This window comes from Corvus kubaryi, unplaced genomic scaffold (assembly GCF_017639235.1).
Source record: "Corvus kubaryi isolate FWS band 111438036 unplaced genomic scaffold, C.kubaryi_AGA036_p1.0 37308, whole genome shotgun sequence".
NCBI lineage: Eukaryota > Metazoa > Chordata > Aves > Passeriformes > Corvidae > Corvus > Corvus kubaryi.
In genome coordinates, this window is record NW_024581096.1 from 6,023,681 (window position 1) to 6,047,856 (window position 24,176).

General features: G+C 39.6%; 1 protein-coding gene across 4 annotated transcripts in view; it reads left to right on the top strand.

The window, feature by feature from the left end:
- Positions 1-24,176, top strand: part of SLC38A9 (solute carrier family 38 member 9) — a 47,500-nt gene that overhangs the window by 21,062 nt on the left and 2,262 nt on the right. For 3 of the 4 annotated variants that reach the window (XM_042028337.1, XM_042028338.1, XM_042028340.1), the window contains 6 exons: positions 1,267-1,464; positions 4,266-4,373; positions 6,880-6,986; positions 13,158-13,271; positions 15,153-15,301; positions 23,642-23,731. In XM_042028337.1, coding sequence (XP_041884271.1) covers positions 1,267-1,464; positions 4,266-4,373; positions 6,880-6,986; positions 13,158-13,271; positions 15,153-15,301; positions 23,642-23,731 — 766 coding nt within the window. The remainder of the gene's footprint in view (positions 1-1,266; positions 1,465-4,265; positions 4,374-6,879; positions 6,987-13,157; positions 13,272-15,152; positions 15,302-23,641; positions 23,732-24,176) is intronic. The other variant, XM_042028339.1, reaches the window with a different exon arrangement.

Consider the following 24,176-nt stretch of genomic DNA (forward strand, 5'->3'; position numbering starts at 1 on the left):
TTTCTGGAGAGCAGATGTTGGAGTCAGGCAAGGAGTTGAGAAATAGTTCTGAAAACCAGTTGATTTGCATTTGAGCTAGTGATGAATCCTGCTTCTCTTGCAGTCCTTACCAGCAAGGCACCAATTTGTGCTCTCTCCGGCTTCTGCTGTTCTCTCCCATTCTTATGCAGCAGGGGGTATAACTTGGAGGCAAAGTAGACAATATTCCACACTATCCTCCACCAACTAGAAGATTTAAAGCAACTGTTACGCAAAATTAAGGACTGCCAGATGTTCAAGTGACTCTTGACAGGACATTCAGGGCTACCAATGAGATCAGTAAGAACAAAAGCATTTTTCAAGCGTTGTAAAACAATCCTCTTTTAAGCAAGAAATTTGTCAGAATGATTCTTACACCTTCGGTTTTGTGACAGAATGGGAATGCAGACAGTGTAGGATAATGGCTGCTGAGTATTGCAGGAGGCCAAGATTTAAAATAAGACATTATGAGCACAATAAGACAGTTTTATATTTCAACACAGAGCTTCATAGGCATGTGTTCTGCACAGGGTCTTTTTGGTTGATTTTGTTCCAGTCACTTGTTCAGGTGCTGCCATTGTTCAACCTCCATGTAAGATGTTCCCTCTTAGGAATGTTACTGGAGCACATCTTAAATTTGTTGTGTTGTCTGGCAGTGATGTACTTGCCCCTGTCATGGCACAAAGATGACAAGAGTGTTTTTGTTCAGTGCATGAGGTTTTGACCTGCCAGTAGCTTTTTTGCAATCCTTTGTTTGTAGAGCAGTTTACAGTAATTCAGGCTCTTCTGTACAGAGGTGCACATGGATCTTTGTTGATATGATCTTAGTGAAGTGTGCCGGGACAGATTAGGATGCTAAATATGCAGCCAGATGCAGAGAAGCATTGCTATGACTTGATTCCAGCAGGTGCACGTAGGCACTGAACAGACCTTGTTATAGGTATGTGACCTTGAAGGATGATCCTGTGTCACAACTTGGACTTCAGATAAATTATCATCTTTGTTCTGCTCAGCTGGAAGAACTGTAGCACTGTCAGATTAGAGTGCAAGGTGCCTAGTAGTGGAATTGTAGCAATGAATTCCTGATTAAAAAAACAAAGAGAAGTTAGGAACTGAATGCTGAACATTGCACTTGAGAAATCCTCAGTAGGTAAAACACAACCAGCAATTGTGAGATCTTGGCTGTGAATATTCTGTGCAAGTAAAACCCTTTTCATCTGAAGATATTTTTCTTTTCCTTTCTTCCAGTCATTTGTCCAAGTGCTGCTAGTGGTCACCTGCCACAGAACAGGAGTGTGATGTTCTCGTCTGGCAACAGAACAGGTTTTGAGCTCTTTGAGGAATGGTGGGACAAATCACAAACAGTACCATTTTACCTGATTGCAGTTTTTCTACCCCTGCTAAATCTGAAGTCTCCATCCTTCTTTGCGAAGTTTAATGTCCTAGGTAGGTAACAAATACTATTAAAGCATTCGTTCATTGTGACTGAAGTGTTCAGAAGACAGTGAAATCTACTCCAGTGAGTAGAATCGTATAATCTTTTAGGTTGGAAAAGTCCTGTAAGATCATTGAGTCCAACTGTTAACCCAACACTGTCAAGTCCACCACTTAACCATGTCCATAAGTGCTCTATCTATACATTTTTTAAATATGTCCAGGGGTGGTGACTTGACCATTACCCTGGATAGCCTGTTCCAGTGCTTGACAACCCTTTCTGAGAAGAACATTTTCCAAATCTGAACCTTCTCTGGTACAGCTTGAGGCCGTGTCCTCTCATCCTGTCACTGATTGCCTGGGAGAAGTGACCAACCCCCACCTGGCTACAGCCTCCTTTCAGGCAGTTGTAGAGAGTGATAAGGTCACCCCTGAGCCTCCTTTTCACCAGGCCAAACACCCCCAGCTCCCTCAGCTGCTCCTCATAGAACTTGTGCTCCTGACCCTTCACTAGCTTCATTTCCTTCCCCTAGACACTTCGCAGCATCTCGATGTCCTTCTTGTCTTGAGGGGCCCAAAACTGGCAATATTCACGTCACAGGGGCAGCCTCAGCAGTGCCAAGTACTGCAGGACAATCCCTGCCCTGGTCCTGCTGGCCACACTATTGCTGATCCAGGCCAGGATGCCACTGGCCTTCTTGGCCACCTGTCAGCATATTGTCAGCCCATGTTCAACTGCTGTCACCAGCACCCCCAGGTTCTTTTCCACTGGGCAGCTTTCCAGCCACTCTTCCAGTATTTGCTGGCAGTCCCTATTGTGCCTCGAAGTGGGTTGTTGGTTGGTTTATCAACCCCACAGGCTTTCTGTGCTGCTTTGCTTGAATCTTACAGTTAATAGGCAGTTCATTTTTCTTCCTTTTGCTTGCTTGATGATCCTGTGAAACAAATTCCGTTACAACATACTTTCCCAAATGATTCCATACCTACTGCTGTGCAGCATTTGATACATACTATCTTGTTATAGTCAGGTGTACTCCGCCTCCTCTGGTAAACATTTCAAACCAGCAGTTACTCCCAAAGACTAGATGCTTTTGACCTGAAATCAGCTGCTGCCAATCAGGTGATTAATTAATCGTAGTATCAGTCAGTCAGTATGACCTGCTGCCGTTCTTTGTCCCAGCTTCCAGTACTGTGGACTCTTCTGTGCTGCAGAGGCAACAATTGTGACTTCTAGCTTCCATGTCTTGAGATAGAAGGCCAGGGTGGCTGAGGCTGGTAAAGTGAGTAAAGCACATGCGTGATGGGTGGAGCTGGTCAGGATTCAGGGAGCATGAGAGGTCTGAGCGATAGCACTGAAGCCCACAGTGAAGAGAAAGAGAAAAGCAGACGGGGATCAGAGGTTGAAAAGTTGAAGATGCATTGTAAAGGAGGTAGAGGACAGGGATTTGAAGGTCTAGTTTATTCCTCTGTTCCATAGTAACACTTTATCAGAGCTTGGATCTGCTCTTGCTGAAACCATTAGATATAAGTACCACATAGGAATTTGGGTACTTGATACTGCTTCTGTGCAAGAGGTGTGGGTTTTATGTATTTAGATATAACATTAGAAATAAAAGAACCTGATTATTAATTGCTCATCACTTCAGTAGATTATTATAATTCAGAAGCTGTTCAAAATTGCCTTAATTTTTGTAAAGTTTGTAGAACAGGAAAAAATGAAAGGCAATTTTGAGATGCTGAAATTTATCTCAGTAGAGTTTTACTTTTCTTGATATCCATGGAAACAGAAGTCATTAGGAAACTATAGAATATTTTAGCTGATCTTCATGTACAAAACCTTTTATTTTCCTAATTTCTTGACCATGCTCTGCATAATCGAATGATAATTTCTTCAGTTTATTTTTTAACTTTGCAGATATTGCTAGAATGAAATGATGTCTTTTTTGAATGTGTATTCTAAATGGTAAAAATGCTGGATTTTTGTCTTTTCTTAACTACAGCCTGTTGTCTGATCACTAGCAGCATTATTGGCCATGAGGTGCATTGCAGTAGCCTTAATTATTGTTGCTCAGTTTCCTTCAATTTTTAGGTAGTTACTATTCTATCTTTGTCTCTTTTCAAATGGTCCGACCCAAGTCCATATACACTCCATTCCACAGGTATACACAGCAAGGCATTATACCCATCTGTGATCTCATTTGTTGTCCTTTAGCTGTGCAGAGTACTGCTGGATGCCTCTGAACCAATGAGATGGAATGCAAATCCAGTATTATAATAAATATTATCCAAAGTTACAATTAACACAGTGTTTTGATCAGTAGCATTGAAATGTCATCATCAGCTTCTAGTTTCCAGTGTTAAGTTCACAAGTGCAGTAATTTCACATTTCATGGAGCTCTTTGGTTCAAAAAAGCCAATGACTAGATGAATATTGTAATAGCTGGAGTACTGTGATCAACATTGTCTCAGCTTAGATTGAAATCCTGGCAGTGAAAGCTGGAACTGGTCTGTTAGTGCCTAAAGATCTTTCTACCTTCCCAGCAACAGGGATTACACAGTACTTCCTCTGCTGTCACCAGCACCTGGAAAATACTAAATTTGCTGGAAGTTTATGTTGTGTGCATATGCATTATTTTTTCTCTCTGACCTCTAAGAGAAGTAAAGAAAATGTTTAGACCTAGTCTGCTGTTAAGAATGAATACCAACCATAGCTGTTTGACTACTACTAACTAGCTGGGTGGAGCAGAAATGAAACCCTGCATAAATACTTTGTACTGCATCATGGTATTTGTTTGGCTCTCATTTTTTTCCAGGTACAGTTTCAGTTGTCTACTTAGTTTTTATGGTTACAGTAAAGGCTGCTCATCTGGGAATACACTTAGAATTCAACTGGTTTACAGAGAATGAATTTTTTGTACCAGGTAAGATAGTTAAAATGCAGTAATGAAGCACATTTGATGAGTTTAAGATATTTTTTTCTCATTCATCTTTTAACACCTCTGAGACACCTCTGAGTGAGGAAATGCTGTCTGATGATGCATATAGAGGAAAGATCCCTCTGGACAAAGTGGCAAGGAATCCCTTTCCCAGCGATGTTCCTTAGTTAAGAGATGATACCAATAGAGGGGAAGAGGAGGAGTGCCTGTCAGAGGAATCTCCAACATACCTCTTGTGACAGAGAGCTTACCATAGTCCTGTTTTACCTGTGTTATTTTAAGTTCTGGTAGCACCAATTTCAGATTATGCCTGTTTCACTAGCAATTAAAAATGACAAACTGTAGAGAGACTGACTGTTAAAGGTACTTCAAGTTCCCTACACAGTGTCTTACTTAAATGAAATAGCTCATTCACCATAATTAGCAAGTACAGTTTTCCTGTACTTCCCCATCTATCTCAAGTTTTAGGCCATAATCTTAGGTCTTCTCTTTTAAACACACATTAGCTTTCCAGTATGATTTTATTTTCTTGAAAGTTGTTTGATGGCTATTTGTTCTTTCCAAATTACTGTTATAAATTACACTGTGAGATGCCATAGTCATAAGCAAGTGGCATTTGTTATTGCATGAACAGACAGCCTAAAGAGGTAAGTTTCTTGTTTTAAGGAACCTGGAATAAGAGAACCAGGGTTAGGTCTTAGCTGTTTTTCCCAATCCTTTACAATAGGCAAAATTGAATGACCAGTTATCTCCAGGGAGCTGTGTCCTGTACATTTGAATAGTATCGCTTCTTCTGTTCTCAGAAACAAATGAGAAAAATGAGTTATAGTGACACACGTGCCACAGGTCACTGAGAAGTAGAGCACCCAGTAGTTCAATTATTTTGGCAAAATCTCCTAGTACTGCTAGGAGATAGACAAAGCATGTAGCTAATGCTACGTGTACAAATACAGCTACAAGAGATTCTGAAACTGTCCGTTTGCTTTTAATTATTGAGATTGAAGTAGTGGATGGAAAACAAGACCAAAAGTCGCTTGCACTCTCAAGTCTATCAGCAGTGCATCATGCTAATTAGGTATTGAAGGTACAGTGAATCCAGCCCTAGGGAAAGCATATTCTTTCAGCTTGGATAAGCCCTCCATTAGTTGCCTGGGGTGTGTTTGTAGAGGGATTCCTTGTGGAATATAGGATACCCCAGGAGGGCTTGGGCATCCCAGGGCTGTTGCAGAAGTACCCCTGAAGGGGCCTCAGGCTGAAAACAGGCTTGCAAGGCACCTGCTGGCTGGCAGCCTTGAACAGCCTTGGGAAAAGGTATACACTGGTCAGCTCCCCCGCTGCTTAGAGGCTTTCTCATGGGAAAGGGGTGTGAACTTTGGAAAAAAGTATAACTTGGTGTAACTGAACAATAAAATTGGAGCACGATGCTCAAATTGTATCGGTGTCCGTGTCGTGACTCTGGCTGGATTTCCCTGCTCCCGGGACCCCCCCCCCCCCGCTACATGTGTTTACTTTTCTAACTTTATAGCACTTTACAGAAGTCTGTTTTAAATATGTTTGCATGGAGCTCTCTGTGGTTTGTTCTGTAAGGATTTCTGAACCTCTGATTAGTGTTGTGCTATACTGCTGGATGCTTCCCAGAAGCTGAGCTATCTTAGGGGTCTCTAATTACATTCTTAGGTAATACAAACTAAGACGGTGCTTTAATGATGTTACACACTGGTGAGTTCCTAGACCATTTGCAGCACTTCCAGTGCTTTTTCAAGTCAAGGTCCATGGAGAAACTTGGCACTATGTAGAAAATCTGAAGGTTGAAGCCTAGACTAGGTGGCTTTGTGATATATAGTCTTTGGACCAGTGCTTTGCCTTCGAAAAAGTTAAGATATGAACATCTTTTGACAATTAAAAGAAACAGAACAATGCTATTCCCATTAAGACAAAAAAGAAATTTTTTCATACATGATGTGAAGCATGATAAGAAATTGCTCTACCTTTCTTTCTGCCCTGGCTTGCAAGCAGAGCCTCTTAAATATCTACAGATGTAATTTTTCCTCTGATAGCATAAGTGACTTCTTAATAACTAAAAGTGCTCACAGGGCAAATGATTCCTTCCCTCCATCTCCCTCTTCAGGAACCCATAGGTATACAGCCTTACTGTTTTCAATTCCAATATTACAAATGATTTCCAGTTAAACTGTTGAGGACCAGAAAAGCTTGGATGTGTCAAATTAATCTAGCAATCACTGATGGTTGGAGTCTATCAGAGAAGCCTTGCTGGAAAGTGTATTCTACAGTAACTACTGTCTTCATGCATTTTGTACTTCCTGATTAAATATCTGCATTGGCTATGGTCAAAGATGAGATAGATTGTTCTAATTCAAGGTGGAAGTGCATGAGTTTGCCAGTACCCTCCACAGCACTGTATGTCATCTGCATTTTAGCATTGCTTGCTTCAAAGAAGTAACTTAAAACCACTTTTTTTTTCTTCCTTTAGAGTTTAGAATTCTGTTCCCTCAGCTCACAGGGGTTCTAACGCTTGCCTTCTTCATCCACAATTGTGTCATCACACTTCTTCAGAATAACAGGAATCAAGAAAACAATGTAAGTAACTTCACAAGACTGTGCTCATTTGTATCTAGATTGCCAGACAACAGTGATTTTTTTCCTATGATTTGATAACAAAAAAGTTATACGTTCTTTTCCTAGCGATCAGGGAGTAACAGACACATTAGAAATTTATTCACATAAGAGCCCTGAGGAATGCCCCAAACTTACTTTTGGTCAAGCTGGTATTAAACGGCCAAATTGCACATGAGGCAGGTGACTTGACAATGTTGTAAGACTCAGTGAAAACTGCCCACTTTTAGAATAAAAAATGGTGAAAAATGTTTGGTACAAGACTAATTTTAGCAGAGTCCTGAACAGTAGTTTTGAGGTCTAGCTAATACCTTTTCTCAGAGTTGCTTCAGTAGTTTTGTGTCACAATCCAAGGCAAGGTCCATAGAGAAACTTGGCACAATTTAGGAAGTCCTAAAAGTTGAAGCCTGGATCAGGAGGCTTTGTGATATGTAGTCTTTGGACTGGTGCTTTGCCCTTGAAAAAGTTAAGCACTGCTCCTCCAGATAGAACCTCATTCTTTGTTAATATCTTCCCATTATAAAATACAAAATAGTAAACACGGTACACAGAGTCTAACTTTTACTGTAATTATTTTTATTATTTTTTTTTTCCTCCCTACTTCCAAAGATTCTTGTCCAGCTTCATTAAACTGTTAGCTGTAAAGGTACCTGCAATAACATACAAAAATTTTAGAGTATTAGCTACATGAAAAACTGGTACGAAATCATAGAATCCCAGAATGGTTGAGGTTTTAAGGAACCTCTGGATGTCGTCTTGTCCCCCTACTCAATCATGGTAGATCGGCCACTAAGAGTCAGATGCCTGTATAACATATCAGATAAAATATATCAGATTTGATCATTTCACGGTGAAGTGCAGATTGTGTACCAATGCAATGAGATGACCTCTTACGAGATGACTTCTTTGGAAATCTGCATGGTTACTTCCTTGTGCCTGTGAATCAAGACAGCTTGTGAATGACCATATCTGCTAAGGAGTCATGAATTCTCCTCCAGGAAAGCTTCTGGAGGTTTATAGGCTTCTCAGAAATTAGTTTAACAACTGGAGGTCTGGACAAAGAAAGATAAGTAAGCTTTTTCTTGATTTCCTTAAGAAAATCTTATGATGTGGAGAAGGACGAGACTTCTCTTTAGCTGTGGCTTTCAAATTCTAAAGGCTAGATCTCCAGCAATCAGCTCTATATGCAGAGGTGGCCTAATACCCTCATTCCATCTTTAAGGTTTTCCTGTGGATTTTCCTGCTCCATTTACATCAGAGCAAGCAGGACCTGGAGTGTTCTCCAGCTTGCTTTTCCTGTGTGAAGGAGGAAAAAACTGCTGCATGCATTTGAATCAACTTTTCTAATACCCTCCCTGGAGCTTAAGTTGAATTTCCAAGTCAGCCCTAGCATGGATCTCAAGCCCTTGAAAAAATTATGCGTTCCAGAAGAATGTTCAGATTGCTCAGAAAGGACACCTTTGAAGTATGGCAGGAAAGATTTTTAGTGGATATCAAATCTGTGTAGTTCTTGTAGGAGTTTTATTTGGCTGGAGATTTCTTTTCATGTTTGTAGCTGTGTAGGAGCCTTTCACCTATGTCTCAAAAGTGCTTTGCAAATGTTAATGAAGCACCTATGCTCTTGAAGAGTCGTTTTGTGATTATGTCACTAAGCTGCTGGGCTAAGTGGGAGATTTACATATGTATAGGGGTCTCATCCTCTGTGGGTTTTTTTCCCATATATTTATAACAAGATGCTTTCTTCTCTCAATATCTGATGGGGTGATACTGATGTAACTCCATGGATAAAAACTTCACTATTTTATTGATCGACCTGTTAACATGTCAGTACCATCAGAATTCTGTGAAAAGGCACAGAATATGGCAAGCTGAAAAAACACTGTTTTAGTCTTGAACAAATCTTGCTGAAACTAGTGGTCATAGAACAACACATTGGGGAGGTGGAAAAAAGTAAGACAAACAATAACGTTCCTTTTATGGAGTCAGAAATTCAAAACAATAGCAGCTTCCATTCTGGTCACAGGCGTGTATCACAGCCCAAAGCTAAAACGCACATGGGGGAGGATTCTTCTGGCTGCTATTCCTGTACAGTGATGTGGGTGTGAGAAGAGCAGTGTACCAGAGTAAGCCAAATGTCAGCAGCACAGCCTGGAGAAGCCCTGTGAGCAGGTTCTTAGTCTGCAGTTCAGACCAAGAATTCCTTGTATTTATCAGCCTGAGTTTCTGTACAGTGCTCAGGTAAATGGTTTGGAAACAAATTGCATAGGAAACATAAGCCAGCCACAAAAAGGGGCTTAGTTGTGGGTTTTGGTTGGTTGGTTTTTTTCCTGATTCATGTCTGTGATCAGTTTCCCTGAGCATCTGTACAGATGCTACATAAGCCCCGCATGATCTGCAGGCATGAATATGCTAGTGCTGAATATGCTGTCGCCTAAGAGTTGTTTGTGGATGTACCTGGGAGAAAGGCTGGGAGTGGGGAGATGTTTTTTGTGTAGGTATTAAACGCAGAAGGCATGGAGCTGCAAATGGTACTTATTTTCTGCAGTATGGAAAGAAACACTGTGAGCTTCCATTGATGGTGCCATACCACTGGTTTCTTTTCCAGCCAAAATTATGCACAGCATCATCCATCCTGGTGAAATACGTTTTTTTGTCACCCAGTTAAATGTTATCACTTGCCCTTGATGCAGAAATCTGGTTTTATGATATAGATCGAGTCCTGTTGAGATATTACAGAGACAGCATCTCTCCTGAGAAGCACTAATCTGAAATGGAATGATCAAAAGGTACCTTTTGAATTTGAATGTGGTAATCATTACTAAGCACTGATACAGGCTTCTCCATCCAAGAAGCAACTCTACAAGCTAGCTTTCACTGGTACTGAGGAAGAAAGTGAACTGTTTTCTCCATGGCATTCAACAGGCAAATCAAGGCCTGGAAGCAGCCTGTTCTTTGCAGCACCACATAAGAAATATCCGCAGAGCCACAGAGCCTTCTCTATGCTGTGTCAAATCCTGTGCTGCAGGTCCATCTAGCAGCTGAGTACTGACTGGTCTGTGGGTATGATACAGTATTGTCTAGGTACTTTCAGGGTTGTCTTTGCTAGCTCCACCTGATTTATCAGACTCATCCTTTTGTTAGGAGGCTGGTTTCTTCCTTTGTTCTACTGCTGCTGCCAGCCTTGATCACCCAATTTTCTCTTCTTCCCGTGCCACTTCTAACACTTTGTTCTGTGTGTCTGACCAGGGGAGCTCCTGATCAGCAGGAACTGCAGCTAACATAGGTTCTCCAAGCTCTGTCTCAAAATCTGCCTGTTACTTCTGGTGTACTTGACAAGCGTTTGGCACGTATCAGTCTGTGATCCTTATGGACTGTGACATGCATGTTACCTTAGATACTTACCTTGAGACTTCCACTGTGATTCTACAAGTACTTCCTGCTTCCGACATAGTTTTTTCTACATTTGATTCTTAAATTGTGGCTGTAAGAATCGCTATATTCTTATGCTTAGGCAGCTTTCACCACAGCGATGTCCATTTTGAATGTAAATGCCTCAAGTATCAAATTTAAAATAGAAAAGTGTAGTTACATTGCTCTTAGTTAAAATTAATCCTTTTGTCTCTCCCCATGTGTCCTTTGATTTTATCTGGAATTATGCTGTCTAAACAGTACTGTCAAGGTCTTTAGGGAGTGAACCCAGGTCTCTTGAGGAGTAATGAACATTAATCAAATGATGTTCCTGTTATGTAAGCAAACACATGTTGTACAAAGATAACCATCTTAGACACAGCAGCATATGTTTGGAAGGCAGCTGATGGATGTTTGAGAAAAAAATAAATCCAGGTTTTCAAGTTGTCTATTTCTTTTCTAGTAGCTTATTGAAATTGAAATCTGGGTACTCTTTGTATGGTGACAGCACCTGAAGAGAACAGTCTATTGTGTTACATCTATGAAAATAAATTATCAAAATTATCTCAGCACTTAGTTTCAGTGCAGATTAAATCATACACCCTTAAGAAAGAATCATGAACTGGTTAGTATAGTTGGAAGTAATAGCACACCACCTATCTACCATTTTTCATGTCCAAAGGAAGCAGTAAGAATTTTATTTCAGATTTCTTGCCCTCACAACTGCATGCACTTGTCACAGCAAAAATAGTTTTACAGTTGGTTCTAGAACTTACGTGTAGGCAGAGTACCAATAACAACTGTGAGTAGCTATGCTGTTTTTATGCATTAGGAATACCTCTAAAATACCAAATTTAAAGCAGGTTTTGGTAGATTATGTGCATTAAGAAGGTCTTGGATACATTTTGAAAAATTGTCCAAGTCCTGTCCTCAAGAGACGAGAGTCTGTATCTCTCTGCAAAACTGCCTGAGTCCTGCAGTTAATGGAAGTTGCTGATAAATACCTGTAAGAAATCTGGATGCTCAGATTTTGTATTCTTAAAATCAGTTTTTAGGGTGAGCACTGATGCTTTTGAAGATGTAGGTGTTATATAGAAACATATAGCTGTACAACTTCTCATGTCATGAGGAGAAAGTCTGAGTATAATTTAAAGAAAATGCTGCTGCTTAGCTTCTGGTGAAAGTTGGTAGTCCTTACTCAGTGACCAGTATGAGGAGAATGAAATCTAGGGAATCATCTTTCATGTGCTTTCATGTGGTCAGCAGGAGGAAGAGGTTGCAGCTAGAAATGTGCAGCTTCTGGGAGCTTGAAGGCCACCGTGGGAGACGTGTTCAGAGAACACTGATGCCTTTTTCCCATCAGCCTCTAAGGGGCAAATAATACTCCTTATCAAACAGCAATCTTCTACCCCAAAAACGCTGGCAAAATCAGTAGGAGATTCCACTTCTTTCACTGCCTTCCATCTGAATTTCTCTTAAAACTCATAGTCTAGCATTTTATGCTTTCCTCAAGGATTGCCTTGCCCTTGGCAGAGGCTGGAATGGTGTAGGATATGCTTCTTCTGTCAACAAGATAGTGTGAAGAAGCACATAGGGAAAAATTTTCATGCACAGATGTGAGCAGGCTTTGCTCATGCTCAGTGAGCTGGCTGGAAACCAGTATAATCCTAGTAATTTGGTGCTGTCCCTGAACTAGTAAGACTTGCTTCTCAGTCTTAAGAAAATAGGGCCATGTATTGAAACATTACTAGTAATTCTTTAAGAAGTGATGATTAACAGTAGCTGAACAAATGGTTTGCTGTAAGGTGATGAGTCTTTTGTACTGTAACATAAGCCTATACAGAATATAGTTAATAACTAGAAACAAATGGTCTCCCTCTTTATTTCCAAAGGAAGGAATTGATGTAGAAGAATAACCCACCAAGTACATTTCTGTGAGGTCACTCTGATGTATATGTGGATTCTGTAGTTTCATAAAGTACTTAATTTTTTTTGCTGGTTATTTTCCTGTAATAAATATGTAATTATTTTTGAGTAATGGAAAATATTTGTATATATTATATATTTTATAAAAATAGCCAAAATTTTCAGAACTGAGCATTGAAGTTTAGGTTTAAATCCATACTTAAGTGTATGTAGTATAGTTAAATAGGGATTTATGACCATTGCTTCAGCACTCTATCCTTAAAACCTTTGGTTAAATTCCTTTTTTTTATATCTGCAGTTGGGTACACTGATGTCTTTGATTGCAAGATTTTATTCATGACAAGAAATTTAACATAGGGTATTGCTGGGCTTTCTGTCTTAGACAGGTGTGTCTGTGTCCCAAGGGTCTTAGTAGGAATAGGTGAATGTAAGAAAGTAGAAGGAGTTTCTTGTTTGTTTTAATAACCAGTGTATGTTTATGCATCAGGAATAACATGCTACATCTATTGGTATATCTCTTTCATGGTGGCTTTTTTGTGTGTTGAGAGATAAATAATACTTGTCTAGCTCCACTTTGGGGTATCTCCTTGCAGCTTTCTGATCTGATCAGGACCAGGTCTGAAGTCTCCATTCAAGTAGTAGAAAGTAAAAGTAAAGATGTATTAAGTGATAGTAGTAAATATAAAAAAGTAATGCATGTAAAAGCAACAGTAATAAATGAAATAGAAATCTCACGAGGTTTTTATTTCATCTGGTTTTGTGTGTCAGTGTTGGCCAAAATAAAGTCTTGTTTTTTCTCAGGTGAGAGACCTCTCTATTGCATACTTCCTGGTTGGACTAACGTATCTCTATGTTGGAGTGATAATTTTTGCATCTTTTCCTTCTCCACCATTATCCAAAGAGTGCATTGAACAGGTGAGATACTTTACTGCAGTATGTATTTCATGGAATCACAAAATGGATTTTTAGGAAGGGACCACAGTGGGTCGTCTGGTCCAACCTCCCTGCTCAAGCAGGGGCATCCCAGAGCACATAGCACAGGATTGTGTCCAGATGGTTCTGGAATATGCTCTGGATATGCTCTGGCATAGTGAGGGAGACTCCAGAACCTCTATGGACAATCTGTTCCAGTGCTTGGTCACTCACACAGTAAAGATGTTCTTCCCCATGTTCATGTGGAACTTCTGTGCATCAGCTTCTGCCCCTTGCCTCTTGTCCTATTGCTTGGCACCACCAAGAAGATCCAGATCCATCCTCTTGGCACCCTCCTTTTAGATGCCTGTATACATTGATGAGGTGCAACAGGAACAGGCCTGCCTCCCTCAGCCTTTCCATGTAAGAGACATGCTCCAGTCCCTTGATCATCTCTGTAGCCCTGAGCTGGACCTGCTCCAGGAGCTCCATGTGTCTGTTGTACTGATGAGTCCAGAACTGGACAGAGCACTCCAGATGTGCCCCACCAGGGCAGGGTAGAGGGGCAGGATCACCTACCTTGACCTGCTGTCAATGCTCTTCCTAATACGCATTAAGATGCCATATTTGTCCGTAACTTTTTTAAAAATATGCAATAAATAAACCCCAGCTTCTGCTTCTTGGTTCGTGATTCACTCTAGCAGACACATTTGCCCTTGACTGTGGTCAGTTGGTTGACACCTCATGGGCACTACCATGAACAGATGAGTACTGCTTGTGTTATCTCATTTATATTTATAAATGGTTCCCAGTATTTCAGTGAAAAACAAACATTCAATAAATACTCTGTGAAAGTGATGAAGAAGGACTGAAATGAATAAGTGAACAGTTGAGCCTTTCATTTCTTTAGCTTCTTTAATCCTGAGACGTGTGTGCAGTGACTCATTGGGACTCTAGAAGAAACAGAATGTGAAAACAAGCTTGTTTAGATAGGAGTCCTCCCTGCAAGTATTTTGGAGTCTGACACTCCAGTCTGACATTCTGGTGAGCCTTGCCAGCAGAGTTCTTCAGATAATACCATCACATGAAACACCGTGTGAAGGCTAAAAACTCTTATTTGCTTATAGGCAAATTTCCACACCCTTAAGCTGCTTCAGAGATAGCAGTTATCGAGGGGGGGGATCCATTTTATGCCAGGTATTCTATAACTCTGGCATAATATTTAGCAATAAAGCAGCTTTTAAAGGCTTCCTCTGACTGTGCATTAGTTAGAACTAGTACCATGTTAAACCATTAAACAATTTTTTAACCACCTAAAATAATTTCACAGGATGAAATCCACAGTTAAATAACATAATGAGTGATTTTCTTCCCATTTATTTTCTGTAGTTATCTCAAGTGCTTATGAAGCCATTTGTATATTTCTTGATATTTAAGTCTTATAATACTTTTTTGGATGTTTCCACTTGTAGCATATGATCCCTTCCTCATTTGTATGTGATGCAGTTTTACTTACTAAATAACAGTTTTTAATTAGTAGGTATGATATAACAGATAATAGAAGCATATGAATCCATCTGCCTAAAAGGTTAGGTGGCCCCTCCACAGCCTGGATTATTTGAGGATGTTCAGAAGGTCAGAAAGTGATTCCTTATGTAATACTAGCATTAACACTGACATCAGCCTAGTAATATTCAAAAATCAGTTGTTATTTGGTGGCAAGGCAGTTGTAAAAGAGGGAGAGGGTTTTTCATGCTGTGGAGTTCATTTAGCAATTGTAGTTGTTTGGATTTTATCCCATTCTTTCTGGCACACAGATACTAAAATCCAGCAGATAGATGTAAACAAGCCGCCACTGATGTGTAACATTACTTATATGTTTAGAATTTTCTAGATAACTTTCCCAGTGATGACATCATGTCATTTGTTGCAAGAATATTCCTGCTGTTCCAAATGATGACGGTATACCCACTGTTGGGCTATCTGGCACGAGTTCAGCTGTTAAGACAGTTTTTTGGAAATGCTTACCCAAGGTAAGAAGTCTGTTTCTTGACAATAGTTTGGCACACTTTGCTTAACTGGCTTTCTGTTGTCAGAAATTTGGCTAGGTTTTTGAGGATTTTCTTTGTGCATTAGGTACATTTCATAAGCTAGTTTCACAGTTTGTAGAATTGGGGTGAATAGGCATGCAAAATAAACTTGCCTGCAGATCAGGACTGCTACAGTTTGCCGGTGCAGGGTAAGGGGGTTTCTTTTGATTTAGATCTTCATTTTCTCAATAAATAGGAATTTTGTCAACACACTCCCTTTTATATTTTGTCAACACACTCCCTTTTATATGGCAGAAGGAAAGTTGTACAGGAAAAAAAATTTGTTTAGTCCAGAAGCATTTCATCTAGCAATCCTTAAGCTGTGAAAGACATATACTCCAGATACTAACCATTCAGCATGCCATCCGTGTTTTGATTGTGCATGATTAGTAATCATCCATCTGTTTTTAAACAGAGCTAATAGCTAAGTGAGTTGTTAGTTGTGCTATCTGGGCTGCTGCTATGCTTATAAAAATAGCTTTTCACATGCTAATTTCAGAGATGAGCCACACCCTTGCATTTGTACAGTGTCTGTACTCCAGGGAAGAGCTGATGCAGATTTCAGTTTTAGTTTGGTTTTTTAAATGAAACCTAGGACATTTATATTTGGAGTACTGGAGTACTGAATTTGTCACCGTTGAGAAGTTGCCATTTATCTCCAAGTGTCTTATTTTATATTTTCAATTACTGTTGATGGAGGAAAGGAAAAAAAATCTCAGGAAGGGATGTGTATTTCCTCAGTGGCATCAGCAGTTCAGGTCTGCAGAGATGTTGTTCCAAGTTTAAGGTTTCTTCTGAGTCCTAAAATAGGTATGAGAAGTTCTAGAAACTGAATGCCTAAAATTAGACAGTGAAATAAGTGCCTGCTTTTTTTTGACGCTGAATTGTATGCAGTTCAATGTTGAGATTTTTAGGAACTGCTGCAAGTTACTGTTGGAAACAAGGCCATTTATTTAAGTGCTAAAGATGGCTTTCACAGCCACTGGGAAATAGGCATGTCCTTTATATTATGTGGATGTGCCTTTTCCTATCTCCTCCCTCCAGTTACTCTCCAACCAGAATGGTTTTCACTTCCCTCATGGCCTCTCTGAGAACCTACAGCTTTATGCCAGACTCTTCTCGGGTTAATTCCAGCTTGCTGTTTTAAGCCTTCATGGTATGACGAATTTGATGATGCAGATACTTGCTTGGTTCTGGTCTCCAGGATGTCCTGTGGGTAGCTTCACTCCTTTTTAAATTTAATTTTTTTTAAGACTCCGTATATTGAGGTATTTAAAGCTTCTGAGAAGTCAGAAATGGTTTCTAAGAAGCCACATAAGTCACTCCAAACGGTAGTGATAAGGTAGCATATTCTGCGTAGTGGAAATGGTTTCTAGGAAGCCACATAAGTCACTCCAACCTGTAGTGATGAGGTAGCACATTCTGCCTAGTGGACTGTCACTCGCTTTCTAGCATCCCAGGTGTCTCAAATATGGCACAGAAATCATTCAGTTAACCTTTAGGCTCTGGCTTCTGTGCATTTGCAAGGTCAGCCCTTGTTTTTCTCTATGCAGCGAAGAGTTACTGAAGGCTAGTAGAAAGCATAGGACATGTATCTGGAAGGATAGTAAAGATTTGCTACCTGGTTGTGAAATGTATCTTCATGACTGGTTCTCACCAGTCACCTAACCTGACAAAGCTCCTTTAGTAGCCCTTTATCACCTCTCTAGGAAAAACTTAAGTACTTTTATTTTTTCCCAGACCTGCTTTTGTAGGGAAATGTTTTGCAAATATAAAGATGTTGTTCTTACTGACATAGGCTGATGTCTACTGGAGAGCCTGGTGATTCACTCTGAAGAACCTACCTGGAAGTATTATGTTCTGTGGCTTTTTGTGTAGGAAAATAAGCTGATTATATGTAATAGTATATACTTGGCTTCTTTTCTCAAAATTCTCATTAATCAGGGCAATAAGTTCTTGGGCAATAAGAAGATTGACCTGCAGAGATTCATGCTTTAGTCTTACATGTCTGTGTAAGATGAATATGTCTGTCTAAGATGAATATATGGAGGAGAATATGCTGGGTCATGTGTCTGGAGAAAATTTTTGTGTGACTAGGGAACCCAAAGGACGGAACAGGAAGAAAAGAGCATGATCTCTGTTGGCAACCTAGCCTAGTTTAACCCTGTGATTCTGTGTGCTAAATCCTATGTCTTTTTATAGGTGTGTATTTCCTATATTAAGTTTCATTTGCACCTGAGAGAATGTTATAAATTTGCCATCTGGCTATAATTGTCCAAACAAATCACCACCAACAACAAAGTCTAACAGAAAACCTTCTCCTGTGGTCCTAGTCTCCATTAGAAATTTTCCTATCTTCATTTTTAAGCTGTTGGTTGCTTCACTTGGAAACTCACTGATTTTAAAAGCCAGACTTCTTCATATCAGCAGTTATTTGCAAGTGTGGATACCTGCTACTGGTGTGGATGGAGTTAACAAATAGCCATTAAGTTATTAAATGGAGTACTTAGAATTTTGGATGGATGCAACTTTAAAGCAGATAGCTTGATCTCACACATGTTTGCAGGGCTGCCAGATAGTTTTTATTTCCTAGGAGTGATTGTATTGCTCAGATCAATTTCATTCTCTGGGCTTTACTCCTTTTTATTTATCTGTTACTAGTTATAATAAAGTACCAAGATATTTGTTTGCTGTTTTGCTGTTCATAGTCTTGACTTTTGATCCAATCCAGGGCAAATTCTACCAAAAGCAACATCATGGTTTGTATCCTATTTTTTTTCTGGTAAAGCATGGATTTTAACTGGATTATAATAAAAAACTATATACTCCTCTTCAAGGGAGCTTTTATTGTCTGGAAACTTGATTTTCATCTCTTTTGTCCCATGCTTTTTAGATACTCTGTAGTGCTGTTTTTCTGTGAACAGTCCTTTGCTGTATGTACCTATAGTGTATCCTATTAATCCATAGTCTTGAGTGATGAAGCAGCTCATGCTCTCCAAACTTAAAAGCTTAAACAGACAATATGTAACTTTCCTTCTCTCAGGTTTCACAACAGGCATAAGCTGAACAGTTGAAGCATGCTTGTCTGAAAGAGGAAGTGAGTGTTTTGTCTTCCAACAGTCAGGAGGAGAGTAAAAACATCCTTGATTCTAAGAAGGAGGATTCTCCTTGCTCTTATGTACAAGTACCAGTCACCTGCATCTCTGCCTATCTTAAAATCAAATACATGCTAGACGCAGGAGTCTTCTCACAGGCATCATCACATAGAATCATAGAGTGGTTTGGATTGGAAAGGACCTTAAAGATCATTTAGTCCCAACCCCCCTGCCGTGGGCAGGGACACCTTTGATTAGACCAGGTTGCTCTTAGCTCCATCCAAACTGGCCTTGAACACATCCAGAGATGGGGCACCCACAGCTTCTCTGGGCAACCTCTTCCAGTGTCTCATCACCCTCACAGTAGAGTTTCTTCCATCTATTAAACCTAAATCTCCCTCTTTCAGTATGTACCCATTCCTCCTTACCCTGCCACTCCAGTTCCTGTCAGACAGTCCCTCTCCAGCTTTCCTGTAGGCCCCTTCAGATACTGGAATGTGTCTGTGAGGTCCCCACACAACCTTCTCTTCTCCAGGCTGAACAGCCCCAACTTTCTCAGCGTGTTTTCATAGGAGATGTGCTCCAGTCATCTTACCAACATCATGACCCTCCTCTGGACTTGCTCCAACAGTTCCACGTCTCTCTTATGTTTGGGACCCCAGAGCTGGATGCAGTGTTTCAGGTGGGGTCTCAGCAGAGCAGAACTGAGTGGCAAAATCGTCTCCCTTGCCCTGCTGGCCACTCTTCTTTGGATGCAGGCCAGGATTCCCCTGGCTTTCTGGGCTGTGAGCACTCACTGCTGGCCCATGTTGAGTTTTTCATCAGCCATAACCCCCAAGTCTCTCAACGCAGGGCTGCTCTCCATCACTTCTCTGCCCAGCCTGTTGGTGCGTCTGGGACTGCCCCAATGCAGGTGAAGGACCTTGCACTTGGCCTTGTTGAGCTTTGCGTGGTCTCACCTCTGAAGCCTATCCAGGTCCCTCTGGATGGCATCTCTTCCTTCCAGCATGTCCACTGCATCATACACAGCTTGGTGCTGAGAGTGCACTCAATCTACAAATCCTTCAGCCTTTCTCTACTTTCTCTACCTACAGAAGATTTAAAAACAAGAGAAGACATCCTAATTCCTTCTTTTATTTTGCAAAATGTATGCTAGTATACAGATTACAACAGAGAAAGTACTGTTGTACTGTTCCAGATGTACTGGAACAAAACCCCAAGGAACTGTTCATTCTCTCTGCTCTCCCTGGTGTTAAGGAAGGCCAAAATTTAGTGTTTTGGGTAACTGCTTTCTTTTCTAAAATGAGATATGTCTGTAATGGCATCATTTAACAGCTGATTTAGGGCCAGAGGCATGTGCTTTATCTGCTGTTTCTTGCTTGACTCTGGATCTTCTTATATGTCCAGAAAGCCAATTTTTTTATTACTGTTACTGGCTCTTGGCTACAGTGCTATTTGTGACAGAGATTCCCTTGATTAATTATATGGTGTGCATAAAGTGTTTTATACAGTCATCTGATAATTTTAAAAAACTTTTTAAACGTCTTTCCTGTTCTGAGAGTTTAAATAAGCTGATGCACAAAAATCACTTAGCTTTTCTTAATGATTGTCCTTCCTTTACTCCATGGTAGCCCAGCAGACCTGCCAGTTCTCCTTCTCCCACAGATGTATGTCTTCTGATGCAATGAAACACATTTCTTCTGTTTATATGCATGTTTGCTTGTCTGCTTTTCACGTAGTCTCTGTCTAGCTTCTTAAAGGTTGTGATTCATAGTCTTTTGACCAATGTCACTTGAGTGAGATTTCCAGGAAGAAAATGCATTTTTAGATACAGTAACCTCTCAAAATTTCTTACTTGAATGATCCTGATTTGCTTTTTTCCTGGCTTTCCAGTTTCCCTTATTGTGTTATGTTCGTCCTGTGACTCCATGCTGAGTCCAAAACTTCTGAGGGAGCTTAAAAGCTGACAGGATTTAAAAATAGTTTCTATCTTTAAATTTCACCTGTGCTAGGGTTTGGTTTCATTGTTTTTGATATGATTCTTACTTTGAGGATGCCAAAGTTAATTAGATATATACGGTCACTGCTATTCAGTGACTTAAGTGTCTACCACTTCCACAGGAGAGAACTTGATGGAGCAAGCCCTTTAATGATCTTCTGGCATACAAGGTTGTTTCTCCACTCTGTCAATCTGAAAGGATAGCCTTGCCATGAGAGAAAAGCAAGACTTAGGGGAAAGCTTGCATTTACTTTTAATCTTTTTTTTTTTTTCTCCTCTCTGTTATCATTTTTGTGGGGTTGCAGGATTTTTGCAGGTGAGCAATGATTCCCTTTATAGAAAAGAGCTAGAATCTTCATCTGCCCAGCTGAGAGTATGGAGACTGAGAACAGAATGTAAAAGACTTGCCATGGGTGTGCCTCCTGTGTGAATTACAGCCTCCTTCAGGCAACCCAACCTGGGCCTCAGAGAAGTAGCCCTAACCAGGCTGCCCAGGCAGACAGTCCAGCCCTGGCATGGGCCACCCAACTCTGCTGCCATTGACCATGGGGAAGAAAGTTATACCACTTAGAAAACATCTGTATGTGACCATGGTGATTAGGCAAAACAGGCTGAATCTTTTCTAATCTCTAATATCCTCTAAAGTACTTTTCTTTGTATGGTTGTAAAAAGCAGGGTGGTATGGTTATGTCCCGTGCCTCCAAATGCTGTTTTTCTGACTGTCCTTTTGCAATGTGTGGTGACTGCTAATTGTACTGTAAGCCAGTGTCAGCCTAAACCTGAGCAATTCAGAACTTGTTAAAATGTCACAGGCTATGAGAAATGCTTGTCCTGTCTGGAACACACATGCACAGAATTCTACAGTCTTAGAAAAAGTACTATCTCGAATAATGTACCTCCTAGTAGCCCTAGGTATCAGATTTTACTTTATTCAGAAGGGTAGGGTTTTTTTCCTAAATGATAAAGCCTTTCTCTCCATTAAGATTGAGGCTTTTTTCCCACCCTGGAGATGAGATGAGCTGAGCTGTGAATGTCTGCCTAGGTAAAAGAAAGGGTTTGCAGGTTAAACACCTGTCGTCCAATGACATAGTTACAATTCAGGCTGTTTCAAAAGATAGAAAAAGGAGCAAGGAAGTTCCAGGGGAGAAATGGAGTGAAATCTTTCACATTGAAACAGGTAGATGCAAAGCCTTTTCAGACCTTCTGATTTTGGTATTGTTCTTGAGGATTCTGCTTAATTTTAACGATTAAAACTGCAAAGTAATACTCTACAAGTACTGAATTACTTTGGAGGCTTCAGCATATGGGGACCATTGTTTTCAACTGAGCCAGAACACATTGTGTCCCCCCTCAACCCAATAATCTTTTTCCAGATCAAGAAATTGTAAAATGTTTCATTTCATACCAAACATGCAGACATGCCTACTTGCTTTCAAAATTTAGAAGAATTGAGAATTAATTTTTTTTTTAAACAACAGCTTTGAACAACAAAATCGTGCCTTCAAAGCATGCCTGAATAAAATACTTCTGCAATTTTTCAGGTTTTCTGCTAAAATACTCCAAACTGACACAAATATGCAAAACATTTTTGAATTACTAACCCTGCACTGTTTTTAGTCCCTCTTGCTAAAAAAATAATCTCAGCAAAAAAAGAATGGAAGAAGTGCTGTCATTTTCTGTGTGCATAAACTTTCTGCTTCAATTGCGTGATAGTAAGATTTACAATCTGCCACATATATGGGGAAAGAGGAAGTAGTTTTCAATGGCATTTTTTTGTGAACAGTTTAGTTAACTAACTTTCCTTAGCAATACTAGAGAAGCTGTACACATTCGGTCCCTAAGAAGTCTGATTCTTGGAATTTTATTTTTTATTCGCGGGGTCTTACCAGGTTTATATCCAATTAAGTGTTTTTTAAACTTAAACAGCTGCTGTAGCCTCACTGCAATTGTCAATCTCTAAAGTACCCCTCTTGTACCACAGTTAAAATGTCATATATAAAATTAAAGATGTTTTTTCTGTCTTTCTGAAATCAATTTTTAAGAGTGATGGTTAAAAACAGTCCATAACATAAATTATTCCTTTGTGTTTTAATTGCCTTAATTTCCCTGAGCTTTAATGACACTATTCTATGTCCCTAATCTTCCTAACTTGGAAACTGGCAGGCAGCCTTTCAGCCATAGCCATGGAAGCTGTCACTTTTAAAAAGTTGTTAGCTAGTTACATCCTCCATAATACACATACTTTCTACAGTGAAGAAAAAATTAGCCTCGGCTTACAGGTTTTGTATATTTTAGGAAATCGTATCCTCCAGAAGAATAAACAAAACCTGTAAGTGTATGTATGTTTCCTCTGTGAGAATTCTTTTTTCCCTTCATAGAAACAGCTGTGTGACCAAAATATCACAGGTTTTTATTATATTTCCTGACTTTATGCTAAAATATGCCAACATTTCATATTCTTGAAAGAAAAGTGATACTTTCCTGAGTCTCAGTTCTGTGCATAACTGAACTGAATTTGTCTCATTCAGTAAAAGCTGGTTTTGCAGAAAGAAAATACTTGTTTTTCTCATCCTTAATGCAAAAGGAAAGCAACAGGAATTTATTTGTAAAAACAAATTCAGCAAAAAATTCAGCATAAATAGGGCACAGTTCATGTACCACAAGACATCCAACATTCTAAATGTTTGTCCTCTATCGAAATGCAGTAGAGTTCAAATTTTAAGGTTTTATTTCCCCCCCAGTAGTCTTTGTAATGTTTTCCACTTGATGCATCTTTGCCTTTCTTCTGGTTTCCATTAGTTCACTTTGAGCAATTCAGATCATTCTGTGAACAAGCTAATTCTTTTGTGTGGGAATTAAGTTGTATAGTATTGTTTCTTTGGTATTTGAATATCCATCTGAAATACTTCAGTGCTGAGTATCACGTATGATGTTTTTCGGAAGAATTGCCAAATTACACATTCTTATTCCTTAAGAATATTTTGAGTCAAAATACGAGGTATTTAGAAATTGGCACTCTGAATATTCAGTAGATTACATGTTTGCTGTGAAATTAATTAGTTTTATTAGAGTCATGCAAATGAAAACACCACCCATGTACCAGTTAAATGTTAGTGTAAATGAAGGATAGTGGTAGTATTTTGTAATAAATAGAACAGGTTTTAAAACTCTTTCCTCACTTTCCCCTAGCTTTTTCCATGTGCTCATCCTGAACCTAGCCATTGTAGGAGCTGGAGTAGCAATGGCAAGATTTTATCCAAATATAGGAGGTATCATAAGGTGAGTGTTGCTTGCAGCTTCCCTGTGGTGTTACTACATTTGTGTCTTGATGTTGAAAAGAAGCAATAATAATTGTACCTTTATATTTTGTGACGCTTATGCCTTCTTAAGTTGTAAATAATGATTTAGATGTGTAAACAATCGGCTTGCAAAGTTCTGACAAGCAGCTATCTGTTATTGTGCCTCTGTGTCTGAGCTGGTTGAGTTTTACTGGAGCTGTATCTGAGGACCTTATAACTATAATCATAAAAGAATATGGTGCCTGAAGAAAAGTTGCTTCAGTATTGTGTGCTTTTTCTCAAGTTTCTGTTTTGTGTTAACATTTGAACCTGGTTTGAAGGTTCAAATAATAAAAACGTTCCATAATAAAAATCCAAGAAGGCAAGTAACTTTAAACGGAAAAGTGGCATCAAAGTTGTACCTCTAAATGATATCTTAAATTTAC